Source organism: Barbus barbus (assembly GCF_936440315.1).
Source record: "Barbus barbus genome assembly, chromosome: 43".
NCBI lineage: Eukaryota > Metazoa > Chordata > Actinopteri > Cypriniformes > Cyprinidae > Barbus > Barbus barbus.
Genome location: NC_136721.1, coordinates 6,872,294 through 6,884,745, shown reverse-complemented (window position 1 = coordinate 6,884,745; position 12,452 = coordinate 6,872,294). Strand labels below are relative to the sequence as shown.

The 12,452-nt window shown below is 37.7% G+C and overlaps 1 protein-coding gene across 1 annotated transcript in view; it reads left to right on the top strand.

Moving 5' to 3' along the window:
* The window catches only part of rars1 (arginyl-tRNA synthetase 1), an 87,500-nt gene that overhangs the window by 50,176 nt on the left and 24,872 nt on the right, over positions 1 to 12,452 (top strand). The window contains exons 9-11 of the mRNA XM_079405583.1: positions 6,410 to 6,514; positions 7,877 to 8,055; positions 10,403 to 10,512. Of these exons, the coding sequence (XP_079261709.1) occupies positions 6,410 to 6,514; positions 7,877 to 8,055; positions 10,403 to 10,512 (394 nt within the window). The remainder of the gene's footprint in view (positions 1 to 6,409; positions 6,515 to 7,876; positions 8,056 to 10,402; positions 10,513 to 12,452) is intronic.

Sequence of the window (12,452 nt, the reverse complement as noted above, 5' to 3'; positions counted from 1 at the left end):
GGTTATGATTGTACAATCAGTGTATATATACTACAAACACTTTTTTCCATTTTTATCACAGAATAAGGCAGAAAATATAAGTGACCCTGGACCACAAAAACAGTCTTAAGTCGCTGGGGTATATTTGTAGCAATAGCCAAAAATACATTGTATGGGTCAAAATTATCGATTTTTCTTTTATGCCAAAAATCATTAGGATATTAAGTAAAGATCATGTACCATGAAGATATTTTGTACCGTAAACATATCAAAACTTCATTTTTGATTAGTAATATGCACTGCCAATAACTTTATTTGGACAACTTTAAAGGTGATTTTCTCAGTATTTGGATTTTTTTGCACCCTTAGATTCCAGATTTTCAAATAGTTGTATCTCTGTCAAATATTGTCCGATCCTAACAAACCATACAACAATGTAAAGCTTATTTATTCAGCTTTCAGATTATGTATAAACCACTATTTCGAAAAATTGACACTTAAGACTGGTTTTGTGGTTCAGGGTCACATATTTTATAGCTTCTGTACTGTAATAAATGCTTTCAATTACCACTGTATCATTCATATTTATTACCTGGAGAAGACTTGAAAAACACACAAACCATAAACACACAAAACATATGCGCGCGAGAGTGTTCAGCGCTCCGTGATATTCACATCGCTTTGCATACGAATAAAACATATCCAAAACATCTTTTCTCTTTTAATTTAAATCTAGATGTATTCACATTGGCTCTTGAAAACCTCTACTTTAACACACTTGACCGAGAAAAAGTGCAGGGGAAGAGTTTAGGTTGTATTTAAGTGCATATTGCAGGTTAAATTTTTTTCAAATTAATATATAACCTTTTATGAAAACACCATATGAACCGTTAATGCAGGATTTGAAAATGTTTTACAAGACGCGAGGGCACAAATTTAGATGAAAAAGTGAGGCTTTCCTTGACGGTTCTCAAAAAAACCTTTTTTTCAACAACGCGTCATGGGAGTCGTGTGCCGCACTCTGCTTTGAGCGCACGCGAGTCAGTGTGTTTTCGGCAGTTATTTTTATTTCAATTTATCATTGTCATGGTAAATTATTGTGTTTATGGAGGTTGCACAAACTCCAGCCTGTCAGGACATCGAGTCCACAGGTTTCCTAACAAGAAATAGGACGGTATCTTCCGGGCCTCCGTGCGTTAGTGCAGTTGAAGAGACTGGTATACAAGTATTTAGCTTAGAGTAATAAATGATTTCTGCCTTAAAACATGTGTCTGCTGGCCTGGAGAGTGCATAGAGGCTATCTGTAGCACATAGGGGTTCAGACAGCAAGCCTCAAAGCCTGGTTGTAGAGTCAGACACTGCACATCAAGTGTAGGGGTCACATTCTCCACTAAGACCCAGTATGTAACGTATCTAACTCCCTGCAGCACTGACTTTCCTCAGCTGTGACCATGGCCTTGCATTTCCCACACAAGCACCTATGAATCAAAAACGTGTTTATATCTCTCTCCTGCAGTGATAAAAACCACTATCACGTAACTATTAACAAGTGTGACACGCCTGATCAACGGTTATTAGTTTCTATTACTGGTAAGTATCAATACTCAGATGACCAATACTAGCATTGCTATTGTCTGATTACATTAGCTAACGTGTGTATATCTGTAAGCTAACACTGATCTCTCACCAAACACCTGCCGTGTTCTCCTCACACAAACTCAATTTGTCTTCTCTGACCGTTGTTCTGTCTAATCCTGGCCTGTCCTGCTCTCTTGGCTGCATAGCAGGCTCATAATTTTATCTGTGGTCCGTCATACGAGTATAAATACACATTTAAACTTTCCTCAGTGTACGAACTGTCATTGCGATCCATTGTTTTCCTATGGTTTAAATGGACCGCTCTCCCTTTTGATGCGTCACTTCCGGTTTTGGCACGTTTCAGATGCGGAAGTAAAATTCTCTCACAAAAACGACTCCAGAAGCTTTAATAGCGTATTTTAAAGTATATTTTAAAGAAAATCGAGTTCCTACAGTATTTTTCTATACATCGACTCACTGGAGTCTCTAACCTGCAATATGCCCTTTGAAAGTCGGGAGGGACACCTCCCCCACGTATTGTACACCCACTCTACAGGGAACCACCGCAGAGGGATGAAAGAGCCGCATGCGGCTTGCTGACCCCTGACTTAGAGATTCTTGTGAATTGTACTGCAGTGGTTATATTGAGGGTGAGCGAAAAACCTAGGACTAGTTCGCAAAAGTAGGTTTTTAACATAATTGATCATATTTAATGAATGATTTGATTGACAGCAGTGGTTCTTGAGGCAAAGTTGTTCAGTATCAAATGATATGAATATTGTGTGGGTGTGTGAAACACCACATGATTACAGAGGCATAAAACTCTTTAGTGCCAACTAATGGCCGATTACTTTTAAAATTCTTACAGACCTTTAGGGCCATGAGTCTAACAATCCCAATGAGTTTCGTTCTGATTGGCCTCTGTTAACCTTGCTTAATAGGTGCTCAAATTCATTTGCCGATGCGGGCCATGTTTTTTGATATATGCAGATGTCCTCATAAGCAGACAAAGTGGACAAAGACACTGCATACCAATTTTCAAGTCAGTGGGTTGCGTAGGTAGAGCCATTTTTATAATACTTTCTTCCCTATTATAGCGCCACCAAGTGGTCAAGCTCTGTGATTTAAAAAATAAATAAATAATTGTTTTAGTAAAAGCGTCCCTGCCCCTTTCTAACATTTTGGCGTCCCTTTGTGATGGTGAGTCCAAAGTTCAACTTTTTTGATAATTGATATTCAAGGTGCATTCACAAGGCTCAATGTTAAGGATTTTTTCTACTGGCCCGGTCGGGTAAAAAATTGTGCTGCATAAAACATTGTACGAAACACAAACAGCAGATGGGCTGAGTGAGACGCAATTTCACTCTCTGTCAGCAGGCAGCGCTTAACAGCAATAATGCAGCGTTTCCTTGGTTAAACAGCAGCAATGCACGTATTAACACTAATTTAAATGTGTTATACTGAAGCAAGATGAAAAGAAATCCATGTAAAGTTTTCTGAAAACAACCAGTTCCCCTCAGAAACATATTCATATAAAATTCAATATTTGGATTTTCTTCCTATATTTCGTGCATCCTGAACAGTGATCTTGTTCTGTCTGCTACAGTATTTTCTCCTCTTTGCGTCCGTCTTCAACGTCTCTGGCATCTGTTAACGGCCGTTTACAGACTAATTATAATAATAATAACGTAATATTTCCACACATATGGCATTTTGGAATGTGATTGCAGTACCGTTTGTGTGCAAGCACGGAGCAGAAGATAAAACAAAAAATGTCCGGTCAATTGGTGCATCTGTACTCCACTGTATAAATTAAATGTAGATTAATCATTGTTAAATCGTGTCAGAGATGCGGCTGTCTGTGTGTACGCTGTTCACACAGAACACAGCGCGAAAGTAGTAAGGAGTTGTCTTTTGTGCCCGAATGCTTTTTAATCGCTTGAACTGTTAAATTAACAAGGCTTAAAAACACATGCAAATTATAAACTTTTGTGACTATGCTGCAGTGGCCCAATCAGGCAAGTGACAAATCCGTCTACTGTCCCGAGCGTCCTTCACGCTGGCAAATGGCCATCGGGCACTCTTTGTTGTTGAGCCCTGGTTCACACTTGTAGTTCGGTTCGTTTGGTCCGAACCAAAAAAAGAAAATGACACATTTGGTCCTGGGCTGCTTAACGTTTACACTGGCATTTTTGATGGTGAACCTATAGATACTGAACCTAAAGGCATAGTGATACATTCACAACCTGATTGGTCTGGTTGAATGACGTATATTTAATGACGGAACTTACCAAACACCCCAAACAGTATTTGGTAATTTTTTGGTTTGTTTAGAAGTATTTGCTTCTAATTCTATTTGGTTCATTTGAACCGCACCAGAGTTTGTTTGGAAATGGACCGAGACCCATCTTTTCAGCGGCCTTGGTCCACTTATTTGGTGCGCACCAGGGTTCAGATTGCAGTATTCACCCTTACTCAAATGAACCGGACTAACAGAGCAGTCGCACCAGAGCTTGATTTAATTGAACCAAATATGACAAGTGTGAACACACTCTCACTCTCCAGGGAATCTTTCTTTACTGGTTTGGTTTCGATCGGTGAAAAATCTAGGACTAGTTTGTGAAAGTAAGTTTTTCAAAAAAATCCAAAGTACCCTAAAGCCAGGGTAACTGTCCTATAATGCGTTTTGTCCAGTGTGAGCCAAGGATTCCAACGATGTAAGACACTTGAGCCTTTGACTACCAGTTTAAGAGTAATGAGTGATTTCATACTTTTGATCGCTGTAGCGCCCCGTAATCATCCCTCAAGTTTCAAGTCTCTATACAACTGAAGGTTTGGTCCTTGGCCATTCTAACAATTACAATAACTAAATAATAAATACACTGTAAAAAAAAAAAAATCCGTAAAATTTACGGTAAAAAAAACCCCCAGCTCTGCTTGCCAGAATTTTACCATTAAAAATGCGGTAGCAGCATTTGAGGTTTAACTTAAATTTAAATACCGTAATTTCATTAACTGATATAATGTTAATATACCAACCTATTGAAGTACTGAAATATGTTTTGTACCTTTTGTAATACACTGATAACCACCAAAAGCCACCAAATGAAACTGAAATAATCATTAATTTAACAACGTTATATGTAACATACAAGCCTAATGTACACAACTGATAAGAAAAAACTAATGCTAGGAATTCTGGGAATGTTAATTTACGGTTATTCACTGTAAATTATACGTTCTTTTTCCACTTCCAAAAATGGTATACTACCGTAAAATTACATGTAATGTCCAATACAGTTTTTAACCATATATAGTAGGGGAACTTACCTTTAAACATTTAACAGGTTTTTACTGTAGCATTTTTACAGTCTTGTACCCTTAAATTCATGGTAATGTTTTGCAGTGTACTGATACTTCTTGGCAGGTGCAATATTAAAGGTTATCATTTATTCCCTTTCATTCCTAACAAAAAAGGGTCAAATACAGGGATCAAGTGTTTTTCTAAGTTCTGAAGCTTCTGTTAAAGCAGTGAAGAGTTTTTGTCTAAGATGGAATCATATTTTAAACACTTTACCTGTTATTTTTATTTAATTCGATGTCTAACATTTAAAAGCTGAGACATTTTTCACACGTTTGCTCTCCTTTTCCCTTTACTTCAATGTCTATGTTTAATGCAGAGGACAAATATTTAAACTAGTTTTAGCAGTTCAAATCCTAAGGGCAAAGATGCCTTGCACCTCTGTAGGCATGTCTGTTCCTTGTGACACCAGCTCTAGACAGAATCTACTTTTATAGCGCTTAATCAGACCCTTGAGTCCCCCCCAATAAGCCCCCACAGTATGTGAGTGGAGCGGTGTGATTTTGACTGGAGCGAGGAGCGGATTTTTTTAAAAAGTCGGAGCGTCGTGGTTTTCACTCGCTCCAAGAGCGCTCCACCACTGCTCCATCACGAGTACAATTCATGCCAACGGCCCGTAATATAACTGCATATTTAGCAAGAATTCACATTAAACATATTTAGCTAGCTTGATAGGGAAGGATCACTCAAATCAGAAAGAATGTGAAGGCTATGATGCCTGAAATGGTTATTGCCTAAAAGTTATAGTTCTCAAGGAATTTGTTTGTTCCTTCTAGATACTGAATATTTTCAGCTGAAAGCATGATTTAAACAAGTAGCCTACTACAACACATATTCACACGCAGTCGCTCTCTCAATAATGCATTCAAACAAAAAGTAATCTTACAGTGCTACTTCATCTGTATCCGATTTAAATTGAGCAGAAATCTCTAAGAAATGCATCCATCCTTAGGTAAAATAACTGACGTAAATGTACTGTTGTTTTCATCACAAACAAAATTTGCACCACAAAAAGCAGCAATTATACCTTTTAATTCTGACAACCATGTTATTAGCTTGTCATGTGTTAGGAAAAAAGTTTGAACATTAGTGTTCCAATAAGCCACTTTGAAACCCTCCTGTTATTTTATTTTATTTTTTAATATACGTTATGAACAGAACTATGATATTTCAAACATACTGAAATACTTCAGACGCGGAGCGGTGTTTCTGATATCATTGAGTGAGGAGTGGAGCAGGAGTGGGAAATGGTGAACCCAGAGTGGAGCTGGAGCCTAGTGTTTATCAAATGCTCGGAGGGGAAATTGTTGACACTCCACTCCGCTCACATACTCCGGTCCCCACTAAGGCTTGTCTAATGAAGTGTTTATTTTTTTCTGATGATGCCATCTAATCAGGCTTTGTTAATTCAGGAGAGTGCCACATTTGATTTCCCTGTGGTGTGACTGTTGTAATTAAACTGTCTTTGTCCCTTCCACTTTGCTGATGCAGAGTTTCAAAAGGTCTACAACTGCTTGGATATCCGCATAGAAGAGAGGGGAGAGTCCTACTACCAGGAAATGATGACAGCTGTGATTAAAGAGTTTGAGGAAAAAGGTACAGATCGAAGGCTCTTGGACTTCTAATGTTTGTTGTTTTACTGTCTAATAGTAAAAGTTGATATGTAATGTTTAAAAATATAATTTTTGCTTGCTTTTGAAGTAGATATTTTTTTACAATGGCATTTGAATGAATATTAATAAGTTGCTTTTTCCCTGTCTTTATGTAGTTTTAATTGAAACAGGTTTGGGTGGGACATAGAAAGGTTAACAGTTTATTTAGGTAACTTTTTACATTTACATTTACATTTATTCATTTAGCTGACGCTTTTATCCAAAGCGACTTACAATTGCTATATATGTCAGAGGTCGCACGCCTCTGGAGCAACTAGGGGTTAAGTGTCTTGCTCAGGGACACATTGGTGTCTCACAGTGGATTCGAACCCGGGTCTCTCACACCAAAGGCATGTGTCTTATCCACTGCGCCATCACCACCATTTTTAGGGATAATCTGTCATACAGATGGCCTCTAACCTAACACACATGCATCTGATTTTATTTTTTGCACCAGGAATGTCTGTTTGTCAGATTTTTTGCTGTTCAAACAAACAAGTGGTCCCACCCCAAACTATTGGTCAAGTTACTGGACCATACTTTCGTATTGCGATTCTGTTTTGTGCTGCTGTAGGTGCAGAAATGACACACTTCACTTTTAAGATGGTATAAGAGAAATATAAACTCTGCAAAATATTAATTTTAAATAATTTATGCCATTCTAAAAGACAAGCGTTTCATTAAGCGATTGATATTATGTTTTAAATATTTATTTATTGTATATTTTAATTGATTTATTTTTTCATTTTTATTTTATTGGTTTGTATGTTCCTTTTGATTCACTTTTTAATCACTAAATATTTATATATTTTAGTTCTTAAGAAATAGTTAACAGTTTACGTGGTTGGATTTATTTCTTTAAACAGCTTGTGAACAGTGTCAGTTATTCTTGCAAACAGGATTTACATGGGCATCCCATGAGTTAAAGATTTTACTTTAAAGTTGTACAGGCAAAGTTGATAGTTGATTTTATTGCACTAGTATCACATACTACTGGCTTTACTTCCAAAACGGTGTTTAATTTTTACACCAGTTCAGTACCATAGACTTCTATTGTAAGCACATTACTGTAAACATGATTTCTGTTTGTTTTTACAGACTGAAAGACAGGTCAAAAATCTTTTACTGTACCATTCGACAGTCTATAGAATGTAGCTTCAATTGAACTGGAACGTTTATTTAAATGCATTGCACATATCTAAATGCTCTTATCCAGTGGGGGTCAGTGTTGGTTTAAGAATTCTTTTAGTCCCTCGCTCAACCATCCTCTTTCATATTCCTTGCCAATCCTATTCTCTCTCAACAGGGCTGGTGCAGTTGGACGAGGGCAGGAAGATAGTGTTTGCTCCAGGACAGTCTATTCCCCTGACAATTGTCAAATCGGATGGAGGCTACACTTACGATACCTCCGATCTAGCTGCCATTAAAAACAGGCTATTTGATGAGAAAGCTGACATCATCATCTATGTGACTGACAGTGGCCAGGTGTGTTGAAATCTTGAACAGACCCCAGAACACAAACCTTCCCACAGTTACCTGATATGAATGAGGACCAGTGTTAATTTCGTCAATAAATGTTAACATTACAATAAATGTTTTTCTGTGACTAAGACGAGCTAAAACTAATATCTGATGATAAAACCTATGAAGAAATTTATGCTGCGTCTTCGTTAAAAAGACAAGATGAGACTAGAATGTTATTTGAGGACTACCGGACATTCAAAATACACCTTATAGGCTAAGTTAACTGTCTTGTCTTTCAAAATGTGCATCCCTGTCATTGGATTGCAGTCAGATGAGGGGCGTTTGCATATCTAGTCTCAGTATGGCTGCCGCAGTGGATGGATCAACATGTTCTCACTCCTAACTTGTCACATATTGAAGCTTGCTCATGACCACTTGGCGTCGCTTTTTGACGCTCAATGTACCCCTTTAGCGTAATTTTTCGACTTGCAGGGTCCTCTGTTGCTTTAAATAGGAAACCCTTAGCACCAATATGCCGACGCGATACTGGGAATTTTATCGTCATAAATTATATATTGGATAATAACATTGCCATTATTGCATATATTTTTGGGGAGTGATTTTTCTATGTAAACAGTCACAACAATTTTATTTATATTACATTATTTACACATTTATGAGCACGTAACCCAAACCTTGCCTCTAAACCTACCATTTATCAATAAAACACAAGATATAACGGGCAGATACAACTACAAGGCAAAACGATTGATTTGTGAGAGGAATGGGATCGCCGTCTCCGTCTGCCTTAATGCTCAGATCCTGCTGCAGACTGCATTATCTGCAAATTCAAAAAATGCCGCCAGAAGAGGCCTTACGTCAGCCTCGATTGTGAAATGCTATTGGCTTTTGTGTGTCTCGTGACCGATTGCGTCATGCTATGGGATGGGAGTATGCTTTTGAATAACATGCGAGCGCATTAACGGAGCTGGATCATTTTTCAACGATTTAAAACCTTATGTTTTACTCTCTTCTTTGCATAAAGATTTATATTTGCCTGTTACGCGTTTTATATTGTTCAGAGGTGGGTAGGTTTAGGGGTGGGGTTAGGTGGTCCAAGTATAAATTTATATAAATTTATTTCTATTTTTACAAATGGATGCAAACCATTAAATTAAGACAAACAACTGAAAACAACGGAGGACCTTGAGCGTCAAAAAGCGACGCCAGGTCATCCAGACCAAGCTTCAATATGTGACGAGTTGGGAGTGAGAAGGTGTTGGATGGATAGGCTACCAAAACACGAACTAGCGATCTGAAACAATGGCCTCAGCACCTGAAGGGTTAGGGATAGGGTGACCAGATGTCCCGTTTTTCCCGGGAGTCATAATTTGTTGTCAATTAACTTAAAGTTAGTGAAGGCGTGATAGGCGGAATCACACTGATAGAAGTGCTCTCTCACACATGCACCCTCCGCTTCTTCAGTTCTCATACAGCGCACAATCAGTTCTCAGCGCTTAAATAGACACACAGCAGTCCAAATGTGTAGACTAGAGTAACTTATCTAACATAAATACAGTCGGTTATGGCTTAATTGAACATAAAAAGGTGGGTGAAAACCGAATGTGTCAGTATTACATGCATCCGTCTTAAATGGACAGCATTCCTAATTATGTGTCATTAATGTTAACCAACAAAAGATGTTAAATAAATGTATACTTAAGTAAACGTACTGTATCTCTACCAAAAAAATTCAAATGTATTCCAGTTTTTCCAAATTCAATCCTTGATTCAAATTTCTCATAAGCTTAATTGATTTGGTCTAAAGAGAGAAGAATTAATGGATATTTTAGTAGTTTGAAGTTAGTCTGAAGACTGCATATAAAATAGCTAACAAAATAAATGTTGGTTACTGCAGTTTGACTAAAAGTTGACAAAAATGCAATGACTTTTTGTTGACTAAAACTAGACTAAAAATATGAAAGGCTCAAATGACTAAAATGTGACTAAGACTATTAAGCGTTTTCGTCTCAAGATAAAGTCTGACTAAATCAAAAATGCCTGCCAAAATTCATGCAGCAGGGGTCAAGGGCACTGAGCAAGATAGAAACACACCCCAGAATTCAAACATCTATATGTTCATAAATATTTGAAATAGATTCCTCACCTCAAATATTAATGCGGTCTAGGTCAGGAATGCGGTCTGTTAATGACTCTGTCAACACAGTTTATAATTCTGATCTGTTTACAGGAGAAGCACTTTTTTGTTTATTCTGAGAATTATGTGCGTTGATGATCAGATAACAATGTTTTCAGTTTGTGTGTGTTTTCTTTTTTTTTTCTTGTCATTGTCTGTGATGTATGACAGGCAATGCACTTCCAAGTGGTCTTTGCTGCTGCTCAGCTGATAGGCTGGTATGACCCAAAGGTCATACGGGTAGAACATGCAGGTTTTGGTGTGGTGCTCGGAGAGGACAAGTAAGTGCATTGAGTATGGAAATCACCTTTGTCTTATTTCCACCAGGGTGACCCATAGGGATGGAACAGCTAGAAATTAAATTAAATTAAATTAAATAATCAACTAATTTTGAGTGGTCGAGGTGAGATGCACAGGGTGTAGCATAAACAGAAGCAAATTCATTTTGGATAAAGCATGATTTTCTCTTGATCAGATTAGATATTTAAAATCCTCTGTGCAATGCAAGTAATAGTATTGTTTTTTACATAAACAATAACTGGATTACTGCAGGGTTACTGAATAATAATTACATTCTTATGTTCAGAGGAGAGAGCTTTGGATATTTATCTGTGAAAATATCACTGTATTATAAGAGTTACATTTTAAATCATAACACACTATTGTTCAAAGTTTTAGGCTTGGTAAGAATTATATTTGATGAAATATACTGTAAAAACAGTAATATTTTGTAATATTACTGTAATTTAACAGTGTGAATATAATTTAATTTCACCATCACTTCAGTCTTTAGTGTCACATAATTTTTCAGAAATTATTCTAATATAATTGGTGCTCAGAAAAATTTCTTATTATCTATGTTAAAAATAGTTGTGCTGTGCTGATTTTTGTGGAAATGGTTTGGATTCTTTTTCCAGGATTGTTAAAGGGGTCATCGGGTGCATATTCAGTTTCAGTTTAGAGCAGAAGCGCTTCTGAAAAAACTAAACATAGCAAATATTTGCCTCACTGACTTAATATAGTATCTATAGAAAGCTTTGAATTACTACTTTAAAACGAAATAATTTGAATCGAAAACAAAAACTTTCATTATAAAATCCCTAAAGATGCATTTCTCTCTAAAGGCGCATCCAATGAGGAGACAGCGAGTCAGGATCATCATCAAATTCATGGATGATCCAAAATGCAGCTTTTCCCAAAGCATTGGGAACTTTTATTAACTCCCCACACTCCAACTTCTCCCTGATGCTCTGCATGGTCGACTGTCACCTGTATGCACAGGCGATGTGTAATAGGCTATTTATAATATAATCAGTGTTTCATACAGTAGCCATGTATGCTCTGCGCGTATATGGGCACGATAAAAGGAGAGAAGCTAAAGGAGCCTGAGTTCGACCCGAGCCCGATCTGTAAAAAAACAATGTTCCGAATGGACTCAACTGGACCCGACGGGCTTGCAGACCTCTACTCCTAACACGTCGAGTTGAGCTGATGCCAAAGAGCTCGATTTTGGTCTCATCTGATCACAACACTTTCATCCAGTTCTCCTCTGAATCATTGGCAAACTTCAGACGGGCCTGTACATGTGCTTTCTTGAGAAGGGAGACCTTGCGGGCGCTGCAGGATTTCAGTCCTTCACGACGTAGTGTGTTACCAATTGTTTTCTTGGTGACTATGGTCCCAGCTGCCTTGAGATCATTGACAAGATCCTCCCGTGTAGTTCTGGGCTGATTCCTCACCGTTCTCATGATCATTGAAACTCCACAAGGTGAGATCTTGCATGGAGCCCCAGTCCGAGGGAGATTGACACTTATTTTGCGTTTCTTCCATTTGCGTTTCTTCCAACTGTTGTCACGCTGCTTGGCAATAATCTTGTAGCCCATTCCAGGCTTGTGTAGGTCTACAGTCTTGTCCCTGACATCCTTGGACAGCTCTTTGGTCTTGGCCATGGTGGAGAGTTTGGAATCGGATTGATTGATTGGTTCTGTGGACAGGTTGTCTTTTATACAGGTAACAAACTGAGATTAGGAGCACTCCCTTTAACCTGTATAAAAGACACCTGGGAGCCAGACATCTTGCTGATTGATAGGGGATCAAATAATTATTAAAATATGATTAAATATTATTACATAAAATGCTTATCAATTTATAACTTTTTTAAATGTTTTTTTCTGGATTTGTTGTTGTTGTTGTAATTCTCTCTCACTGTTCAAATAAACCT